Here is a 22027-nt window from a genome sequence, read left to right as displayed (position 1 = left end):
GTCTACTTTAAAATCAGTTGTTTAAAACCATCTCAAAACACCATGCTGGCTCCGGTCAGTGGAGTGGATTTTCTATTATTGTCTAATTTCACTGTCCCAAAGGCTTGGTCCCACAGCCAAGTCTTTTACTATCTTTCTGAAGGAAAGGAGGGAGGAGGCTGACCTAATCTTGTCAGAAAGGGAGTTCCATATCCAGGGGGCAATCACTGAGAAGGCCTGTCTCTCATCCCCGCCAAACATGCCTGTGATGGTGGTGAGACTGAGAGCACGGCCTCCCCAGAAGATCTTAGTCTTCATGGTGGTTCGTAAAGGGAGATGCGTTCAGACAGGTAAACTGGCCCAGAGCCGTTTAGTGTTTTATAGGCAAAAGCCAGCACTTTGAATTGTGCCTGGTAGCAAACAGGCAGCCAATGCAACTGACATAACATGGGAGTTGTGTGCTTCCTTTCCTTTTCCTCCCTCCCTTCCCTTCCCTTCCCCTCACACACATTATCACAGCAGTAGCCAATCTGCTTTGCTCCCTTTCTTTCCCAGTGATGGCCACTTCACCTAGCAATAACCTATCTTACACCTAGCCATTAATTCTGGTCCATGCATTTGCAGTTTTTATCATTTATTGCAAATGAATGGAGCCCCTGGTGGCGCAATGGGTTAAACCCTTGTGCCAGCAGGACTGAAGACCGACAGGTTGGAGGTTTGAATCCGGGGAAAGTGGGTTGAGCTCCCTCTGTCAGCTCCAGCTCCCCATGTGGGGACATGAGAGAAGCCTCCCACAAGGATGATAAAACATCAAAAACATCTGGGCATCCCCTGGGCAATGTCCTTGCAGACACCCAATTCTCTCACACCAGAAGCAACTTCCAGTTTCTCAAGTTGCTCCTGCAATGAAAAAAAAATATTGCAAATGCTTGTCAATCAGTTTAACAAGCATTCTTATTTGGAGGGAAAGCTTTCTTCTTCTTCTTTGAAATAAGATCATCCAGAGATGCTGAGATTTGGGGCCCTGAAAGTTTAATCTTTATTTATTATTTATTTACGGTATTTATATTCCGCCTTTCTCGACCCGAAAGGAGACTCAAGGCAGCTTATAACATAGGCAACATTTCAATGCCTTAAAAAACAATATGCAATTAAACAAACATTTAAATCAAAACTAAAATCAAGAGTAACATACATTAAACATTTTAAAACATTACAATTACTATGATAAACCACGCTATCCGCAATCCTAATTCAGGCCATTCTGGTAATCATTGCACATAATTCCAAATTCATCTATTACATTATATTATTCTCCAAAGGCTTGATCCCAAAGTCATGTATTCACTCTCTTTCTGAAAGTCAGGAGGGAAGGGGCTGATCTAATATTGCTGGGGAAGGAGTTCCACAGTCGAGGGGCTACTACTGAGAAGGCCCTGACCCTCGTCCCCACCAATCATGCATGTGAAAGAGGTGGGACTGAGAGCAGGGCCTCCTCTGATGATCTTAATCTCCGAGATCCCAATACATTAAACAGTCCTTCTCCTGGTGAATTTTGACATCAATGGAAATGTCTGTCTGGTTTACTTTAAAGAAGAAGTGATACCTATGGAAAACGTGAGGCCTTTCCCTGCGAAGTCCCTTTGCAAATCAGCCACGAATTTCTCCCTTATGTGTTCCTTCTGCTTAAAGAAATGGAAAAAGAGCCATCAGTTTAAGGGAACAGCACCAATTCACTAAATGTGCTGCAAGGTGATGTCCAAGGTCACTAAACATTGCTTGGTTTTGGGGATTGCAGGATGCTCATAGTACCATGCAGGCCAGCTCAAAACATTGTCTGTTGTCCTTTGAAAATTATATCCCTGAGTTTACACAACAGTATAGGGTTTGAATCCCTATTGGATAACTGTAGAGCAGGCATGGGCAAACTTCGGGCCTCCAGGTGTTTTGGACTTCAACTCCCACAATTCCTAACAGCCGGTAGACTGTTAGGAATTGTGGGAGTTGAAGTCCAAAACACCTGGAGGGCTGAAGTTTGTCCATGCTTGCGCTAGAGGCACCATAAACTGGAGAGAACCTGAAGGAACATAATCACACCACTTTGAGGAAGTCTGTTGGCCACTGCAGATCTATGAAGGCGAAGGAGGCATGTCTCAGGATGTCCAGTATTTGTCACTGTTTACACTGAACAACAAGGCCTGGTTGAGGGGTCAAACTCTGGGGTAAAGAGAGGGCTTTCCTGAACACAAGCCCTCAAGAAGAAAGGCTTCAAATGCAGATGTTCACTTGCCTTATCGAACTCGTAGAACTCAATCCGTTCAGTCTGGCTGCAGTTTCTGCTGACCGGACACACTTTCAGCATCCCGTTCCGGAATTCAATAAAAGTGCCTCTAAAAAGAGACATAAAATGTTTGGACATCCCCTTATAAATGTTAAAACAAACAAAAATAAAAAAATGCAAAACATAAAACAGAAGAAAATATTTTAGAGACTACTTCTAAAACTAATTTATATGTTGGTGGTTTTAGAGTTATAGGTAGAGTTGAGATGCATATTTGTTAAGTAATCATTGTCTAAGTATGTCTGTGTTTGGAAATACTGCTGCTTTTTTATTGTTTTCTGTTGTCGATAACAATAACAATAATTGTATTGATTAGCCCTTAGGCCATATCACAATACCAAATCAAACAAGGCTTGATAAGACTTGATTGCACTCTATGTAGTAAGTTAAAAAAAGACTCTTAGATAAAGAGTCTTTAGATAAAGACTCTTAGATAAAGAGTAAATAAATATTGTCAAAAACTATTGTTGTCAAAAATATTGAAATATTGGGGGGGGGGGGGGGGAGTATAGTTATGGCCAGGACAAGATCAACTTTTGATCTCATCTTGCAGAACCTATCCTATGGAGTTTTTGGATTAGTTTGAAGAGTCCTTCAGTAGGTTGCTGCAAGTTTTCCGGCCTGTATAGCCATGTTCCAGAAGTATTCTCTCCTGATGTTTCATCAAAATCTATGGCAGGCATCATCAGAGGTTGTGAGGTCTGTTCAAAACTAGCCAAGTGAGGTTTATACAACTGTGGAATAATGTCCAGGGCGGGAGAAAGAACTCTTGTCTGTTTGAGGCAAGTGTGAATGTTGCAATTGGTGACCTGTAATTATGTAGTCCCCCTCGATGGACTGTCACCTTGTCGTGGTGAGGGGGCTTGCGCGTTCCGATGAACCTGTAGGCACAACAACTGGAGTCGTGCACTCCCAGGAGTGGCCGCGGGGGAGGTTCCAGACCAAGCACAGTCCGAAGACCCAAAGACCTCAACGGCGGAGCAGGCGGAGGATAACATGGTACATGTTACAACGGCTGCGAAGGCAGAAGAAGGCTGCAACAGACTGAGAAGCCACGGTCATTGTGTTAAACTACATCACCAGTGGAACCTCACTCTGTGAAGTCTGTGTGTTGATCAGTTGTGCACTGACCTCCACACATTAAAAAAACCCACGCACAGGCGTCTTCCAAGAAAAAAACAAACCAACCAAAGCCCCATGGTGATCAGTGAGTGGCGATGGGGCAGGACTGTGAAATCTGGAAGCCCCTAGTCACAGACTGGCACATGGGCGGTGGGTACGGACTCAGTCGTTCTACCTCAAGGTCCGAGGCAGTTGAGTAGTTCGGCAGCTGTATCCGCGACTGAGCAGCCCTATTGAGAACCCACTCTGCTCACCCCACATGGGGAGGGGGCTAGAAAAGGTGCCCTAAACATAGTCTGCCTCACTTATCCCTGACTGGACTGCCGCGTCCAGTGGGGTCACCACCCTGCGGCCAAAAAAGGAAAATGAACTTCGGTACGTGGAACGTACGGACTCTGATGGACAACAGTGGCAGTGAACACCCCGAACGCAGAACTGCCATCATTGCAAGGGAGCTGGGACGCTTCAACATCGACATAGCAGCCCTTCAGGAGACCCGGAGAGCAGGAGAGGGACAGCTGAAGGAAGAAAAAGGAGGCTACACCTTCTTCTGGAAGGGACTGCCCGAAGAAGACAAAAGACTGCACGGAGTTGGCTTTGCTATCAGGAATGATCTGGTGAAACATCTGACCGAAGCACCCACTGGCATCAACGAACGTCTCTCAACCCTCCGAATCAATCTTGCCAAAAACCAACGGGCAACCATCATAAGTGCCTATGCACCAACACTAGATGCTGACGAAGACATCAAGGAGAAATTCTACTGTCAGCTGGACACCGTCCTATCGGGGATACCTAAGGAGGACAAAATCATCCTCCTGGGGGACTTCAATGCAAGAGTTGGGCGAGACTTCGACCTGTGGCCAGGGACCATCGGAAAAGACGGGGTTGGAAACAGCAACTCAAATGGCATCCTGCTTCTCACCAAATGTGCGGAGCACAACCTTGTCATCACCAACACGCTCTTCCGCCAGAAAAACAAGTTCAAGACATCATGGAAGCACCCCCGGTCAAAGCATTGGCACCTCTTAGACTATGTAATAACACGCGCCAGAGACCGCCGTGACGTGCTCCTCACAAGAGCCATGACAGGTGCTGACGACTGCTGGACTGACCACAGGCTAATTCGATCCTCGATGGCTATCAAGATCGCTCCCAAGCGCAGACTCCAAGGAAGGAAGGCAAGGCGCAAAATGAACACCCAAGCCCTTCAGGAGCCCTCCAGACGAGCCCATCTCCAAACAGCACTCAAGGACCATCTACCCACAGTACACCCCGAAAATGTCGAGGAACATTGGAACAAACTGAAGACCTCCATCATTCAAGCCTGCGAAGAAACTATTGGATACCAAGCCAAGAAACATCAAGACTGCTTTGATGAAAATGACATCGAGATCCAACAGCTAATTGACAAGAAAAGGAAAGCCTTCCAAGCATGGCAGAGAGACATCAACTGTGCTGCTAAGAAAAAGATCTATGCCAGTGCAAAAGCTGAGGTCCAGAGAAGAACAAGAGAACTCAAGAACATCTGGTGGACAAAGAAGGCCGAAGAAATCCAACACCTGGCAGATACCCATAATGCTCAGGGATTCTTCAAAGCCACAAAGGTCATCTATGGACCAAGAAACCATGGGATACAGCCTCTACGCTCATCAGATGGAACCAAACTCCTGAAGGACCAAAACTCAATTGCACTACGTTGGAAAGAACACTACCAAAGCCTCCTGAACCGCAGCTCCAATGTGGCTGAAGAGGTCCTCTCACAAATCCCACAACAACAAACCAGGGATGAGCTTGCAGCACTGCCTAGTTTGGAAGAAGTCAGCAATGCCATCAACCAACAGAAGAATAACAAAGCCAGTGGACCAGATGGGATCCCTGCTGAAATCTTTAAAGAGGGAGGACCTGAGCTGACACACCAACTCCACCAGCTCATAGAAAAAGTGTGGGTGACCGAGAAAATCCCAGCAGATTTCAAGGACGCCACCATCATCACCCTCTTCAAAAAAGGGGAAAGAACAGACTGCGGAAACTATCGAGGTATCTCCCTTCTAACCTCCGCTGGGAAAATCCTCGCAAGAATCCTTGCAAACCGCCTTCTGCCCCTCTCAGAAGACACCCTCCCAGAATCTCAGAATGGCTTCCACCCCTCCAGAGGAACAGTGGACATGATCTTCACTGCAAGACAGCTCCAAGAAAAATGCAGGGAACAAAACCAACCTCTGTACATGGCATTCATCGACCTTGCAAAGGCATTCGACACAGTGAATCGCAGCGCTCTCTGGACCATCCTCCACAAAATCGGGTGCCCTAACAAATTTGTGAACATCCTGCGGCTCCTCCATGATGACATGATGGCAACAGTCTTGGACAGCAGTGGCTCCCAAAGTGACCCATTTAAAGTGGAATCCGGTGTCAAACAGGGATTTGTTATTGCCCCAACTCTATTCTCCATCTTCATCGCTATGATACTTCACCTTGTTGACAGGAGGCTTTCCACCGGAGTGGAAATAATCTATCGGACAGATGGCAAGCTATTCAACCTCAGCAGACTGAAAGCCAAAACCAAGGTTACAACAACAGCTGTTATAGAACTCCAGTATGCTGATGACAATGTCGTCTGTGCGCATTCAGAAGAAGATCTACAAGCCACTCTAAACACCTTCGCAGAAGCATATGAGAAGCTCGGCCTGTCACTGAACATTGAGAAAACCAAGGTGCTGTTCCAGCAGTCACCAGCCCATCCCTCTCCAATGCCAGTAATACAGCTTAATGGCGTAACATTAGAAAATGTGGACCATTTCTGCTACCTTGGCAGCCACCTCTCCACCAAAGTCAACATCGACGCTGAAATACAACACCGCCTGAGCTCTGCAAGTGCAGTATTTTCCAGAATGAAGCAGAGAGTGTTTGAGGACCGGGACATCCGTAGGGAGACCAAGGTGCTTGTCTATAAAGCTATTGTCCTCCCAACCCTGCTATATGCCTGTGAGACGTGGACTGTCTACAGACGTCACATGCAGCTCCTGGAACGTTTCCATCAGCGCTGCCTCCGGAAAATCCTGCAAATCTCCTGGGAAGACAGGCGGACAAACGTCAGTGTGCTGGAAGAAGCAAAGACCACCAGCATTGAAGCGATGGTCCTCCAACATCAACTCCGCTGGGCCGGCCACGTTGTCCGGATGCCTGACCACCGTCTCCCAAAGCAGTTGCTCTACTCCGAACTTAAGAACGGAAAACGGAATGTTGGTGGACAGGAAAAGAGATTTAAAGATGGGCTCAAAGCCAACCTTAAAAACTCTGGCATAGACACTGAGAATTGGGAAGCCCTGGCCCTTGAGCGCTCCAGCTGGAGGACAGCTGTGACCAGCAGTGCTGCAGAATTTGAGGAGGCACGAGTGGAGGGTGAAAGAGAGAAACGTGCCAGGAGGAAAGCGCGTCAAGCCAACCCCGACCGGGACCGCCTTCCACCTGGAAACCAATGCCCTCACTGCGGAAGAAGATGCAGAGCAAGAATAGGGCTCCACAGCCACATATGGAGCCACAAGGAAATCCATAATGGAAGACCATCTTACTCATCCAACGAGGGATCGCCTAAGTAAGTAAGTAAGTAATTATGTAGTGCAAAAGGAACCATACTATTGCATCCAAAGGAACACGGAAAGGTAATTTTGCAGACATACCGTTTCCTAGGCAGCTTAAGTTTTGCAATGTAACTCAGGCAGTAGTTGATCAAGTCTTGGAGCAGCTCTTCACCCAGATGACTTTGAATACTCTGTACAGAGAAACACATCAGGAGAGATTGATCAAACAAACCAGGGGGGGAAAGGACAATATTGCAATGACACTGTTTATTTAAAAGGGATCTTGCTGAGCAATTCTCAGGGGAGGAGAAAGTGGGGTTACAATCCAGGCACATGGGATTTTTTCTAGATTATTTCTAGATTCCCATTAGATTGGAGACAAGCTGAAGAAATTCCCTACAGACAAGAGTTCTTTCTCCCACCCTAGGCAAGTGGGGTTTATATATCTGTGGAATGTCCAGGGCCTGAACATGAGCCAGGAGTGTGATCCTAGCCTGCATCAATAGGAGTCTAGTGACTAGATCAAGGGAAATCAAAGTCCCACTCTATTTTGCTTTATTCCTCACCAGGAATAATAATCCTGCATCTAGTTCTGGGCAGAACAATTCAAGAATGAGATTGACAACATGTCCAGAGAAGGGTGACCACAATGTTCAAAGATTTGGAGTTCGAGCCCACCAAAAAAACGGGAGCTGGGGATGTTTAGCTTGGAGAAAGAAACCTAAGAGAAGGGGACATGGGAGCCATGTTGAAATATTTGAAAGGAGGCCAAATTGAGGAGGGAACCAGCTTGTTTTTTGTTGCTCTGGAGACAGACATAACAGAGCAAATGGACTCAAATTGCAGGAAATATTCCACCTGAACATGAGGGAGAACTCCCTGATTCCAGACATGAAACAATCAAGGCCAACTAACACCTCCTAACAAAGGATTCCCCCAGGCAGGAAGCAGCCAGTGCTAATCAAGGTGGCCAATTGCAACATTTACATGTGCTTCAAGCAGACAAGAGCTCTTTCTCCTACCCTGGACATTATTCCACAGATATATAAACCTCACTTGCCCAGTTTCCAACAGACCTCATAACCTCTGAGGATGCCTGCCTCAGATGTGGGTGAAATGTCAGGAGAGAATGCTTCTGTAACATGGCCATACAGCCTGGAAAACTCACAGCAACTGTCAGATAGTCATTACATTAAACTATGCTGCTGCTGATGGAGTCTCCTCCTCTAGTGGTTTTAGAGCAGAGGCTGGATGGTCAGGCAGGAATCAGCCAGTCTTTGAAGCTGCAAGGCCATTCAGTGCTAATCAAGGTGGCCAACTGCAACATTCACACTTGCCACAAGCAGACAAGAGTTCTTTCTCCCACCTTGGACATTATTCCACAGATAGATAAATCTCGCTTGCCTAGTTTCCAACAGACCTCACAACCTCTGAGGATGCCTGCCATAGATGTGGGTGAAACGTCAAGAGAGAATGCTTCTGGAACATGGCCATACAGCCCAGAAAACTCACAGCAACCCAATGGCCTACAAGTTTGTTTTAACCAGAGCTTGGCAATAATACTCCCTGGGAGCTCAAGTTCCCCAGCAAAAGTAACTCTGCCTTTTGTTGCAGTATTTTAATCAGGGGTTTAACTGTTTATTTTAAAATACCATGAATTTTTAATTTTAATGTTGTTGTTTTTTCAGTTGTATCAGTTTTACTGTAAGTCACTTTTTTTGGAGAGAAAATGCAGGATATAAGTAATAATAAAGTAAACATAACTCCCATAATAAAGTAATGAAACATTCACACCTAGCTCTAGCAGGCAAGACTCCTTTGTCCCACCCTGGTCATTCTACAGATATATAAACCCTTTTCCCTAGTTCCAACACTACCTCTGAGGATGCTTGTCATAGATGCAGGTGAAATGTCAGGAGAAAATGCCTTTAGAACATGGCCATATAGCCCGAAAAAACCTACCACAACCAAGTGATTCCGGCCATGAAAGCCTTCGACAATACAATAATAAAGTAACTTATACTGGAAGAAAAAATGTATTTCCCTCCCCCTTGTAAAATCAAGGAAGTTGTAGCTTGGAGAAACACCAAGCCTATTTGGCAGAAAAGACTAGAGAAACTACAACCCAAGATTCCATAGCATTGAGCCATGGCAGTTAAAATGACATCAAACTGCATTAAGTAAAAAATATTAAAAATTAACTAGGTATTTTTAATTACAAAAATGTGAGTCAAAACACTGAAAGGGTTAAATGGATGCAATGACTCAGCAAAAGCTGCAGTTCAATATAAGCAGGTAGCCTAGCTTAGTATGTAGCTTAGTAGCCTCAGTCTGTAAAAGGTCTCTGTGGGCGAAGGGCCTCAGTGTGTTAGCAGGCTTCTGTATGAGGCCTCAGTGTTAGTTCGCCTCAATGGGAGAAAGGTGTCAGTCTGAGAGAGCCCACAGTGGGGGAAAGTCTCAGTGTGAGAAAGGCCTCAGTGTGAGGTAGGCCTCAATATGAGAAGGCCTGGTGTGAGAAGCCCCAGGTTGAAGGCCTTGTGTCAAGCTCCAGTGTGAAGCTCCTGTGTAAGTCTGGTGTTAGAAGAGGCTCTGTGAGAATGAAGCTGTTATCTGCGTGAGAAAGAAGTCCAGCATGGAAGCAAATAAGGAAGTATAAAGAATTTTACTTGTGTTATGGAAACCTTGTTCTTGTAAATAGTGCAACCATATTATTTTACTACAACGAAAAGCCTCCTATGGAAGAGATAACATTGGTCTGTGTGTTTTTGTTCTTTTTAGCATTTTTGGCTACTGGTGCTGGGTCACACTGCTGTTAATAATTTACTCTGCTGTACATTTATGGGGAGGGTCTTTTGCTAATAAGCCCTTTCGCCCAACATAGATGCACCGCTAAGAGACTCTCCTCAGGTCATGCAAACTCCATCCTGTGGCTTCCTTGACTGGGACCAATCCCAATTTGAAGCCAAACTGGTTCCAGTCTGAAAATCCTTATTTTCAGCAGGTTAGAAGCAGACAGAATCACACAAAAGAAAGCAGAGTAAAGAAACTATATGAAACTGCTGAAGAAGAACAACTTTATTTTTCTACCCTGCCTCCATCTCCCCGAAGGGACTCGGGGCGGCTTACATGGGGCCTAAGGCAGAATACAATTTAAAAAAAAGCAAAAACAATTAAGACAGCATAAAACAGCGTAAAAACGTAACAATAATAGCTAGCAACAACAATAACAGCAGACTAATTTTGGAGGGGGGGGGGAAGGAAAACCATTACATGAACTAGTTAAAGGATAAGTGGTTTAGTAAGGTGGATAACAATGTATAACGGCATAGGAAATATCATGGAAACAGAGTAAATTAACAGGATCAGTTAATACAGTATAGGACATCGGATTGAATGACAATTCAAGTCATGAAACAGCTCATGTGAATTTATCTCAAGTTTATTAATTAATTCCATATTGCAGACTCACCTGTTTACTCAGAAGCTGTCCATCTTTGTAGGCCACTAGACCGTTCTCTGGAAAGACGTAGTCGAATCTGTCAACAACTATTGGAAGAAAGGGAGGAAACAAACAGGTTGTTTATTTTGGTTGTTTTCAGGCACGGTGGAAATAGCATGAAAACCTTTTTATGCTCCCATCACAGCCTTTACGTTTTGCAGTGGTGAGAGGCCTACTGCCTATAGAAGGCATGGGCAAACTTCAGCCCTCCAGATATTTTGGACTTCAACTCCCACAATTCCTAATAGCCTCAGGCCCCATCCTTAAGCGGCTGAGGGGGAAAAGGAAAGGGCCTGAGGCTGTTAGGAATTGTGGGAGTTGAAGTCCAAAACACCTGGAGGGTCAAAGTTTGCCCATGTCTGGTCTTTAAGTTTTTAGGTTAATTAAAAGCAATGCTGGAAAAAAATCTGTTGTTTTCACCGTATAGCAGGCACACAATTAACTCGGTTTTATGAGCACGAAAGATGGTCGAGTAAACTTACTTCCATGGAAGTGAATCTGATTAGTTAGAATACCAAACTGGGATGAATAATGTCCAATTGGTAATGGAAGAATACCCCAAATCAGCATTTCAGTGCTTCACAATGTAAGGCTTAAAATAGAGAAAGCTTACCATCGTCCCCCAGTTGTTCCTGAATTTTTTCGAAATCTGATCCACCAACAACCCCCACTTTCACCTTCTTCCTCAAAGCCTGCAGGAAGTTGGCCATCTCTGGAGTCACTTTCTGGAATGGTCGGAAAAGAATATGAGTATGTTTTTCCATCATACGAGGGTTGAATGAAAAGTAATGCCTCCACTTTCGTTACTTGGGTTTGGATGGGAATATTTTAATAAATCAAATGCAGAAATAAGCCTTACAATGTGCTCTTTAACTATCGCTATTCACTTTTCCACATAATCACCAGACAATTGGAAACATTTCTGCCAACGGCGAACAAGTTTTCTGAAGCCGTCACAGAAGAAGTCGACACTCTGTTTCTGCAACCAACGTCTCACAGTTCTCTCAACATCTTCATCAGAAGCATAATGATGTCTCCGAAGATCTTTTCATTATCGGGAACAGATAGAAGTCAGACGGTACTAAATCTGGACTGTATAGAGGATGTCATATGGTGGAGAGATCCAGTCTCTGAAGTTTCAAGTCTTTGCACTTTCATTTCAGGTGTCAGCATTCTCGGCAAAGCAATAATGTGATCCACACATTCTTGTGAAATGCCAATGATGCTTGAAATTTCTCTCTGAGTGATACGACGATCATCCTGAATCAATCTGTCAGTCTTTTGCTTGAGAAACTCAGTGGTTGCTGTCACAGGACATCTAACACTTTGTTCATCATGCAGGTCAGATGTTCCCACCTCAACATCTTTAAACTTACTCACCCAACACGCACAGTACTCACATCAACACAATCACCATAAGCAGCTTGCATTCTCTGATGAATCTCCTTTGGGGTGACACCTTCTGCTGTCAATAATTCAATGACTGCACATTGCTTAAGTCGCATTGACCAACCGTCTGTGCAGGGTTCCATACTTCGCACTTTAACAACACAACCGTTCAATGCTAAGGCTTCCCGACAAAATGGCACTGTAGAGGAGAGTCTACTGAACAAGCCAGTACCTGCCGCATACCAGTACTGCCATCTGTTGAAGAGTTATGAAGATGGAGGCATTAGTTTTCATTTAACCCTCGTAACATTGAGTGGGACTGGGTCCCCCACAACTGAGCACAATTCCTTCTCTGTACAGAGCTTTTCTAAGGCCAAAGCATTGCTTTTTATTATTAAGGCCTCTTCCTCCACATTTTTCTCTTACTTATTAGTGTCAGTAATAGTCATTACAGTGTCAAAGGTATCTTGCCCAGAAAATAAACTAAAAATCCAAAATCCAAAACACTTTTGTTCCCAAGCACTGTGTGTCCTATATAGGGAGAGAGAGAACTTATTTAGATGCAATGTGCTCATCTCCAATTTGAAGCCGAAGAGCCGGCGTTGTCCGTAGACGCCTCCAAGGTCATGTGGCCAGCATGACTGCATGGAGTGTCATTACATTCCTGCAGAAGCAGTACCTATTGATCTGCTCTCATTTGCATGTTTTCAAACTGCTAGGTTGGCGGTGCACCGGAGCCCCCGGTGGCGCAGTGGGTTAAAGCACTGAGCTGCTGAGCTTGTTGATCGAAAGGTCGCAGGTTCGATCCCGGGGAGTGGCGTGAGCTTCCGCTGTCAGCCCTAGCTTCTGCCAACCTAGCAGTTCGAAAACATGCAAATGTGAGTAGATCAATAGGTACCGCTCCGGTGGGAAGGTAACGGCGCTCCATGCAGTCATGCCGGCCACATGACCTTGGAGGTGTCTACAGACAACGCTGGCTCTTCGGCTTAGAAATGGAAATGAGCACCACATCCCAGAGTCAGACATGACTGGACTTAATGTCAGGGGACTACCTTTACCTTTACCTTTTATTTTTAGGTTGGCGAAAGCTGGGCCTAACAGCAGGAGCTCACCCCGCTTCACGGATTCGAACCACCAACCTTTTGGTCAGCAAGTTCCACAGCTCAGCGGTTTAACCCGCTGCACTACTAGAGGCTATTATTTAATATATTAGTATTATATAGCAATATTATGATTCTATATTATTTTGTACTATACTATTGTTGTTGTTGTTCATTCGTTCAGTCGTCTCCGACTCTTCGTGACCTTATGGACCAGCCTACGCCAGAGCTCCCTGTCGGCCGTCACCATCCCCAGCTCCTTCAAAGTCAGTCCAGTCACTTCAAGGATGCCATCCATCCATCTTGCCCTTGGTCGGCCCCTCTTCCTTTTGCCTTCCACTTTCCCCAGCATAATTGTCTTCTCTAGGCTTTGTTGTCTCCTCATGATGTGGCCAAAGTACTTCAACTTTGTCTCTAGTATCCTTCCCTCTAGTGAGCAGTCGGGCTTTATTTCCTGGAGGATGGACTGGTTGGATCTTCTCGCAGTCCAAGGCACTCTCAGAGCTTTCCTCCAACACCACAGTTCAAAAGCATCGATCTTCCTTCGCTCAGCCTTCCCTAAGGTCCAGCTCTCACATCCGTAGGTTACTACAGGGAATACCATGGCTTTGACTAGGCGGATCTTTGTTGCCACTCTGATGTCTCTGCTCTTTACTATTTTATCGAGACTGGACATTGCTCTCCTCCCAAGAAGGAAGCGTCTTCTGATTTCCTGGCCACAGTCTGCATCTGCAGTAATCTTTGCACCTAAAAATACAAAGTCTGTCACGGCCTCCACGTTTTCTCCCTCTATTTCCCAGTTGTCAATCATTCTTGTTGCCATAATTTTGGGGTTTTTTTATGTTTAGCTGCAACCCGGCTTTTGCGCTTTCTTCTTTCACCTTGATTAGAAGGCTCCTCAGCTCCTCCTCGCTTTCGGCCATCAGAGTGGTGTCATCTGCATATCTGAGGTTGTTAATGTTTCTTCCAGCAATTTTCACCCCAGCTTTGCATTCATCCAGCCCCGCACATCGCATGATGTGTTCTGCATACAAGTTAAAAAGGTTGGGTGAGAGTATGCAGCCTTGCCGTACGCCTTTCCCAATCTTGAACCAGTCTGTTGTTCCGTGGTCAGTTCTGACTGTTGCTACTTGGTCCTTGTACAGATTCCTCAGGAGAGAGACAAGGTGGCTTGGGATGCCCATCCCATTAAGAACTTGCCACAATTTATTATGATCCACACAGTCAAAGGCTTTAGAGTAGTCAATGAAGCAGAAGTAGATGTTTTTCTGAAACTCCCTGCCTTTCTCCATTATCCAGCGGATATTGGCAATCTGGTCTCTCGTTCCTCTGCCTTTTTAAACCCAGCTTGAACATCTGGCAACTCTCGCTCCATGTCTTGCTGGAGTCTTCCTTGCAGGATCTTGAGCATTACCTTACTGGCATGAGAAATAAGGGCCACTGTACGGAAGTTTGAGCAGTCTTTTGCATTTCCCTTTTTTGGTATGGGGATATAAGTTGATTTTTTCCAGTCTGATGGCCATTCTTGTGTTTTCCATATTTGCTGGCATATGGCATGCATCACCTTGACAGCATCATCTTTTAAGATTTTAAACAGTTCAGCTGGGATCCCGTCGTCTCCTGCTGCCTTGTTGTTAGCAATGCTTCTTAAGGCCCATTCCACCTCACTCCTCAGGATGTCTGGTTCTAATTCATTCACCACACCGTCAAAACTATCCTCGATATTATTATCCTTCCTATACAGATCTTCTGTATAGTCTCGCCACCTTCTCTTGATCTCTTCAGCTTCTGTTAGGTCCCTGCCATCTTTGTTTCTTATCATACCCATTTTTGCCTGAAATTTACCTCCAATGTTTCTAATTTTCTGGAAGAGGTCTCTTGTCCTTCCTATTCTGTTGTCTTCTTCCACTTCCATGCATTGCTTATTTAAAAATAGTTCCTTATCTCTTCTGGCTAACCTCTGGAATTGCGCATTTGACTGGGCATATCTCCCCTTATCACTGTTTCCTTTTGCTTTCCTCCTTTCTTGGGCTACTTCCAGTGTCTCAGCAGACAACCATTTTGCCTTCTTGGTTTTCTTTTTCTTTGGGACGTACTTCGTTGCCGCCTCCTGAACAATGTCTCGGACTTCTGTCCATAGTTCTTCTGGGACTCTGTTTACTAAATCTAGTCCTTCAAATCTGTTCTTCACTTCCACTGTATATTCGCTAGAAATGTTAGTGAGATCATATCTAACTGGTCTGCGTATTTTCTATACAGCAATATTATTAGTAATTACATTATATATGTAATATATAATACACAATTAGTATTATTATTATTATTATATTATGCATTATTATATTGTACTATATTATTATACTCACAACGAAAAACATTACAACTTAAAATATACCAATATGCATCAATAAAACAGTATGATCATTAGGGTTGGCTCAAAAGCACTCTGCGTATGCACAGAGGCACTCTGGCGGCCTCCCACCTGCCGGGGCCCAGTCAGGGTGCCGTCCACGTCGAAGAGGCAGAGCTCCCGCCCGCCGTCGCTGCCCTCCATGGCCGCCTGTCAAGAGAGAGAGAGACACACACACACATAGACCTTTTCCTTTTCCTGCTGCCCCTTTAAGGCCGGAAGACTACAGTTCCCGGCAGGCACCGCGCCCAGGAAGCCCCGCGCCGCACTCGGAGCCTGGCCCGAAGAGGGGCAAGAAGCGGCCTCCGTGCCTCTGCCACCGACTTCATGGTAATCCTCTTGCGGAGCGGAGTCCCCCGGGGCCTGGAGGCTAGAAACCCCACCAGGCCCCACCAGGAGGGATTGTGGGAGTTGTAGTCCGGAACACCTGGAGGGCAAGCCTAACCTGGCTCCTGCCAAGGAAGTGGACTGGGGAGGATGCAGAAGGCAAGCAAGGCCCTGCCCTCTCTCCCTCTCTCCCTCCCTATCATTCTGGAGAGATCTATCTGTCTATCTATTTATTTGTCTATTTATATCTATCATTCTCTCTAAAGTTCTATATCTCTATTTATACCTACTTAAAGTTCTGACCACTTATACCTACTTAAGGTAAAGGTAAAGGTAGTCCCCTGACATTAAGTCCAGTCATGTCTGACTCTGGGGTGTGGTGCTCATCTCCATTTCTAAGCCGAAGAGCCAGCGTTGTCCGTAGACACCTCCAAGGTCATGTGGCCGGCATGACTGCATGGAGCGCCGTTACCTTCCCGCCGGAGCGGTACCTATTGATCTACTCACATTTGCATGTTTTCGAACTGCTAGGTTGGCAGAAGCTAGGGCTGACAGCGGAAGCTCACGCCGCTCCCCAGAATCGAACCTGCGACCTTTCGATCAACAAGCTCAGCACCTCAGTGCTTTAACCCACTGCGCCACCGGGGGCTCCCTATATCCATTATTATTATTATTATATTGTACTATATTATTATACTCACAATGAAAAACATAACTTAAAATATACAAATATGCAACAATAAAACAGTATTGTCATTAGGGTTGGCTCAAAAGCACTCTGCGTATGCACAGATATTCATCTAAACAAAGATATTTATCTATCTAAAGATATCTGCCTATATCTATTTGTTGGAGCCCCCGGTGGCGCAGTGGGTTAAACCCCTGTGCCGGCAGGACCGAAGACCCACAGGTTGCAAGTTCGAATCCGGGGAGAGGCGGATGAGCTCCCTCTATCAGCTCCAGCTCCTCATGCAGGGACATGAGAGAAGCCTCCCACAAGGATGATTAAAAAAAACAAACAAACATCAAATCATCCAGGTGTTCCCTAGGCAACGTCCTTGCAGACGGCCAATTCTTTCACACCAGAAGTGACTTGCAGTTTCTCAAGCCACTCCTGACATGACAAAAAACCCCAAAAACTATTTGTTTGTCTCTATATATAATCTATCTAAAGATCTATATCTATTTAAAGATGGCTCTATCTATCCATCTATATATAAATAAAAATGTAATGTTACTTTGTGGGATTAACATAACTCAAAAACCACTGAACGAATTGACACGAAATTTGGACACAATACACTTAACAGTCCAACAAGTTTCCATCACCCCTAAACACACACACACACAACCTCAGCGGAACAGACTTTAAACCCCAAAAAATACACCATATATACATATACACATACACTCATATACATATACTCATGCACACATTCATACACACACACACACGTCTGTGCATAAACACACATATATACACATATATACATATACATACACACATATATACATATACATACACACATATACATATACATACACACATATATACATATACATACACACATATATGTTCCCCGGCTATGGAACTCCCTCCCTGCTGAAATCAGACAGGCGCCTTCCCTCATGGCCTTCCGCAGGGGCCTGAAAACCTGGCTCTTCGAAAAGGCCTTCAATTAAGTGCTATGTTTTTGGAATGATCACCGGAATGGACTATGACTATGAGATTGATTATGACCCCAAACAAGACGAAGCGGATTTTTAGTTTAATTAGTTGTGTATTCGTAAGATGTTGTGTTATGGTCTTGATCTACTGTAAACCGTTGTCCTTTCTATGTTCTATGTTTTGTACACCGCCACGAGTCGCCCTCGGGCTGAGAGTGGCGGTTAACAAGTGCAAATAATAAATAAATAAATAAATAAATAAATACATATACACATGCACACACATACATACGCACACAAATTCACAAATATATACAAACACATAAATACATATATACACACACAAAACACATACACACAGACTGGGTCACAGCAATGCATGGCAGGGGACAGCCAGTCTATCTATAGATATGTATCTAAAGCTATCTATCAATCTATCTAAGGATATCTCTATATATCTATTTATCCCTGTAATCTATCTAAAGATCTGTATCTATTTAAAGATCGCTATATGTATCTGTCTAAAGCTATCTACCTAAATAAAGATATTTATATGTATCTATCTAAAGATCTATATCTATTTAAAGATGGCTATATCTGTCTAAATAATTATACCTCTCTATATCTATTTGTTTTTCTCTGTCTATCTGTAATCTATCTAAAGATACCTCTTGTGAGGAAGCGTTAATCCCACCGCTTGTCAACAATATTATGTGAGGAAGCATTAATCTTCTTTAATGCCACCAATATTCTGTGAGGAACCTTCTTTTAGATATCAATTAAGCTGCCACCAATATGTTTAGAGACGCTGGTTTATGTCTCTGTTTATCTTTAGTTGTGTTGTCAGGTGACTTTGGTAGTGTGGAATGCACCAAGCATAAAAGCAATGGAGGAGGCAGGTTTGAAATATAAAGAGAACAAGTTTTATTGTTAACAGAACGTAATTGTTGCAGTTTTGAGAATTTGAACTTGGCACAAGGCTTGATGTTACAAAATGGCTGGTTTGAGATACATACAGGCTTCTGATGTTACAATTCTACAAACTCCTTCTTTAGTGAAGTGCTTATACTACTTCAGAGTTCCCTATTGTGAATATCCACACTGTTTGCCCTATACTCGGAACAAACCACTGATCACCAGTCTTTCCTTACTGGCGATCCTTTAAACCCCCTCTGTTAGATTCTTTAACCTAAGCAATCTAACAAGGTAACACCTTCAGCTCTCTTGCTGAAGAAATATTCACAAATTCTAAGAACTACTGAATTCTCACAGCTTCACAACACTCTTAACCTCTTCCCCGGGTCTCGTCCACCGGACTAAACTACTTTTCCCAGAGTCCTTTCTTGACTCTGCTATTTCCCAGAGCCCTTAACTGGCTCTGCTCTTCTCCTCAGGGTCTCTTCCGCCTGACTGGAAATTTACTGACGCTTTCAAACCTTTTATTCCTTAAACTCCGCCCACCTCCTCTGAGGCTGTGTTACCATGGCAACCTATCCCTCACAGTTAGGCCATAGCAACTAATGTAAAACCTAAATACAGTTTAAATACATTATAATAAACACTCTATAATAAACATTATAAATACAGTTTAAACACATTATAAATAACACTTTATAATAAACACATCTCTACACCTCTCTTTATCTATTTATCTAAAGATCTGTATCTATTTAAAGACCGCCATCCCTGTCCATCGATATCTAAATAAAGATATCTGTCTAAAATATGTATCTTATCTTACCTATGTTTTTGTGTCTTATTTATCTAATCTATCTCTAAAGCTATATATCTGTCAACATCTGTCTGTCTATGGACTGCAGCTGGTTTTGGATGCAGAAGCAAGCTACATATATCTCCTCTTTATTTATCTTTCTATCTGGATGCCAGTTGGTTCATCTATATATTATTTATTTATTTATTTGCGACATTTATATGCCGCCCTTCTCACCCTGAAGGGGACTCAGAGCGGCTTTCAAGATACACACACACAATATATTATATTGTTAGCATAGTACAATATCAATATTATAATTACTGTATTGTACTGTACCATTATATTGTAATATTATTAGTAATATTACATGTAATATAAATATATATAATTATAATTATAATATTGTATTATTAGTAGTAGTATTATATTTTATTACATTATAATATTACAAATATTATATGTATATACAATATATTATATTATATTTAGTTGGATGGATGGATGGAAGGAGGGGAGACCAATGTGGTTGGACCTTGCTTGCTGCCTGCATCCCAAACCACCTGCCGTTTGCATCCCGAACCCCAATTGCAGTGCAGTTATGTTGTTAAATTTGTGCCCAATCTGTCATTAGCCACCTTGAGGCCCTATACTAGGAGAAAGGCAGGATGAAAAGAAAAGTAAGTAAATAAATAAATGCTCTTGGGCTCCCCGAGGCCTTTGGATGCTGGGGATTATAGTCTGGTAGAGCCACATCTTGAAGTACAAGGGGCATTGGCTTGATGCTTTTCAAAAAAAGGGTTCGGTGGTTGAAACCCTAGTATGAAAGAATGTATAGTTTAATACAGAAATGTATGTTTGTTTTTCCAGGCTGGGATCCTTGCTATCCGCTTTCCCTTGTTCTCGTGCTGTAGGAGATGTCGCCCAAGCAAATTGAATCTGCAGAGCTTCAAGGAAGATCGGGTTCTGCTCCGTTCCTTCCGGAGACCAACAGTCCCATTTCAATGCCTCAGCGTTTCATCTCACACTCAGAAGGAGACCTCAATCTCCAAACATTCGGATCAGTTCCGGCTGATTTACAGGTTCCCCGGGATCCATTTTTGCCGGATTCTGTCAAGGCTAAAACTGCTGCAGACGTCGCTCACTGTCCTGCTTCTCCCTCCAATCTGGGTCCTTTACTGGCAAAACCAAGTCCCTCAGAGCCAGTGCCTCTACTGCACCGGCATCGCTTGCTTTGCTGCCGCCATGCTTTACGGCATGAGCTTCTACCTCCGGCGGATTGTCGGCATGATGTACCTGAATGGGGATGACACGCTACTAAAGGTCTCACACTTGACCTTCTGGGGCAAGAGGAAGGACATCTACTGCCCAGTGGAAACGGTGATGACTTTGGGGGATGTCGGCGAAAACCGGAACGACCTGCTACTGAAATTCCAGCAGTACAACCAAGATCTGTTTCTGTATTTTTCCCTCCGCTTCGGGAATATTGTGGACCCAAAAGGGTTTGCAAAAGTGTTTGGAGAACTTGGGTGATGTTTTTTAGACATTTACTATAGGACTTTAAAAAAATTATAATTCAATAATGATTTGATCTAATCTTTGCTTTGTAATAAATAGGCCCCATTTCTTTCTGGATATTGATTTAGAGATTTCTCCTTCATCAGCTTTACGAGTTGGTCCATTTTCGTTAATTCACACATCTTCGTAATTTTTTCCGTCTTTGAACATAGATAAATCTGGTTGCAATAGTTATATACTGTATTTATTCAAGTCTAATGTGCCATTGAATAAGTACCTAAATTTTCAAACTCCCAAAACAAAAACAAAAAGATTTGCTGACGAATGTCATGCACAGCAACAAGAAGTGCACTTTGTCATTTGTCCGTATTACAGTTGCTGCCTACTTAGGATTCCTTCTTTGGAAACAAAAGTGTCAGAACACCAAAGCTTCCAGCGATGGAAAGGAAAACCTTGGGGTGCATCTATGCCGTAGAACAAATCCACTTGAATTGTCTTGGTTCAATGCTATGGAGTCATAGGAGCTGTCGTTTCACAAGGTCTTGAGCCTTTTTTTGCCAAAGAATGCTGATGCTTCACCAAAGGACAAATCCCAGGATCACATAGCATTGAGACATAGCCATTAAATTAGAGATGAAGTTCCTTAACGAGGCTCCTGAAGCAGCTTCCCTTTTTGCTTTGACTTAGCACCATATGACACAAATCTAATGTGTCATATTGGCAAGGTAATTTAGCCAAAAAAAGGTGAGCATTAGACTCGAGTTAAGTAGGTGAGCTCTTGCTGTTAGGCCCAGCTTCTGCCAATCTAGCCGTTCGAAAACATGCAAATGAGAGCAGATCAATAGGTACTGCTTCTTCAGGAATGTAACGACACTCCATGCAGTCATGCTGGCCACATGACCTTGGAGGTGTCTACGGACAACGCCGGCTCTTTGGCTTAGAGATGAGCACCACCACTTTAGATGCGGTTTGGTTATTTGGGGTGCTGATTCAGAAAATTGCATTGGATAGACCACATTAGCTCTAGTTTCTGATACAGAACCAATGCCATCCAGTAGTCACCATTGGCTCTTCCACAGAAAACCATATGTAATAATCTACTGCTGATGTTGTCTATCCAATAGTTTTCTGAATCGGCACCCCAAATAACCCCAGGCCTAAAAATGAAAACACCAAGGTACCCCTCCTTCCAGGCGCCACATGGAACGGCTCTGCTTGGGGAGGGAGGAGAAGCATCAGTCAAGAGGCTTGTTGTCACACATTTCATGGGTAGTCATCCTCTCCCCTCCTGTCATCCCCGTTGTATCGGCACTATAAGAGGGTTTCACAAGACCAGTCACTCTCATTGCAACGGTGTAGTAATGGTGAGGCCGCGGACC

The 22027-nt window shown here is 43.9% G+C and overlaps 2 protein-coding genes across 5 annotated transcripts in view; one reads left to right on the top strand and one right to left on the bottom strand.

Moving 5' to 3' along the window:
* LOC137095161 (phosphomannomutase 2-like) overlaps nucleotides 1-15661 on the bottom strand; it is an 86002-nt gene extending 70341 nt beyond the window's left edge. The window contains exons 1-6 of one of the 4 annotated variants that reach the window (XM_067461496.1): nucleotides 15497-15661; nucleotides 11139-11250; nucleotides 10496-10572; nucleotides 7126-7217; nucleotides 2270-2369; nucleotides 1586-1661 (exon numbers count right to left, since the gene is read on the bottom strand). In XM_067461496.1, the coding sequence (XP_067317597.1) occupies nucleotides 1586-1661; nucleotides 2270-2369; nucleotides 7126-7217; nucleotides 10496-10572; nucleotides 11139-11250; nucleotides 15497-15568 (529 nt within the window). In that variant the 5' untranslated portion in view covers nucleotides 15569-15661. The remainder of the gene's footprint in view (nucleotides 1-1585; nucleotides 1662-2269; nucleotides 2370-7125; nucleotides 7218-10495; nucleotides 10573-11138; nucleotides 11251-15496) is intronic. The other 3 variants (XM_067461497.1, XM_067461498.1, XM_067461495.1) reach the window with 3 other exon arrangements.
* An 8-nt stretch (nucleotides 15662-15669) lies between these two features.
* LOC132781981 (transmembrane protein 186) lies at nucleotides 15670-20763 on the top strand. Its single transcript, XM_067461494.1, is given in 4 exon segments — nucleotides 15670-15820; nucleotides 15822-15869; nucleotides 15872-15910; nucleotides 20001-20763. Coding segments are annotated over 4 exon segments (819 nt in total). The 5' UTR covers nucleotides 15670-15751; the 3' UTR covers nucleotides 20664-20763.
* The last annotated feature ends 1264 nt before the right edge of the window (nucleotides 20764-22027 follow it).

The sequence above is a fragment of the Anolis sagrei genome, chromosome Y, assembly GCF_037176765.1.
Source record: "Anolis sagrei isolate rAnoSag1 chromosome Y, rAnoSag1.mat, whole genome shotgun sequence".
Taxonomy (NCBI): Eukaryota; Metazoa; Chordata; class Lepidosauria; order Squamata; family Dactyloidae; genus Anolis; species Anolis sagrei.
This window is presented reverse-complemented; position numbering and strand designations above follow the sequence as displayed.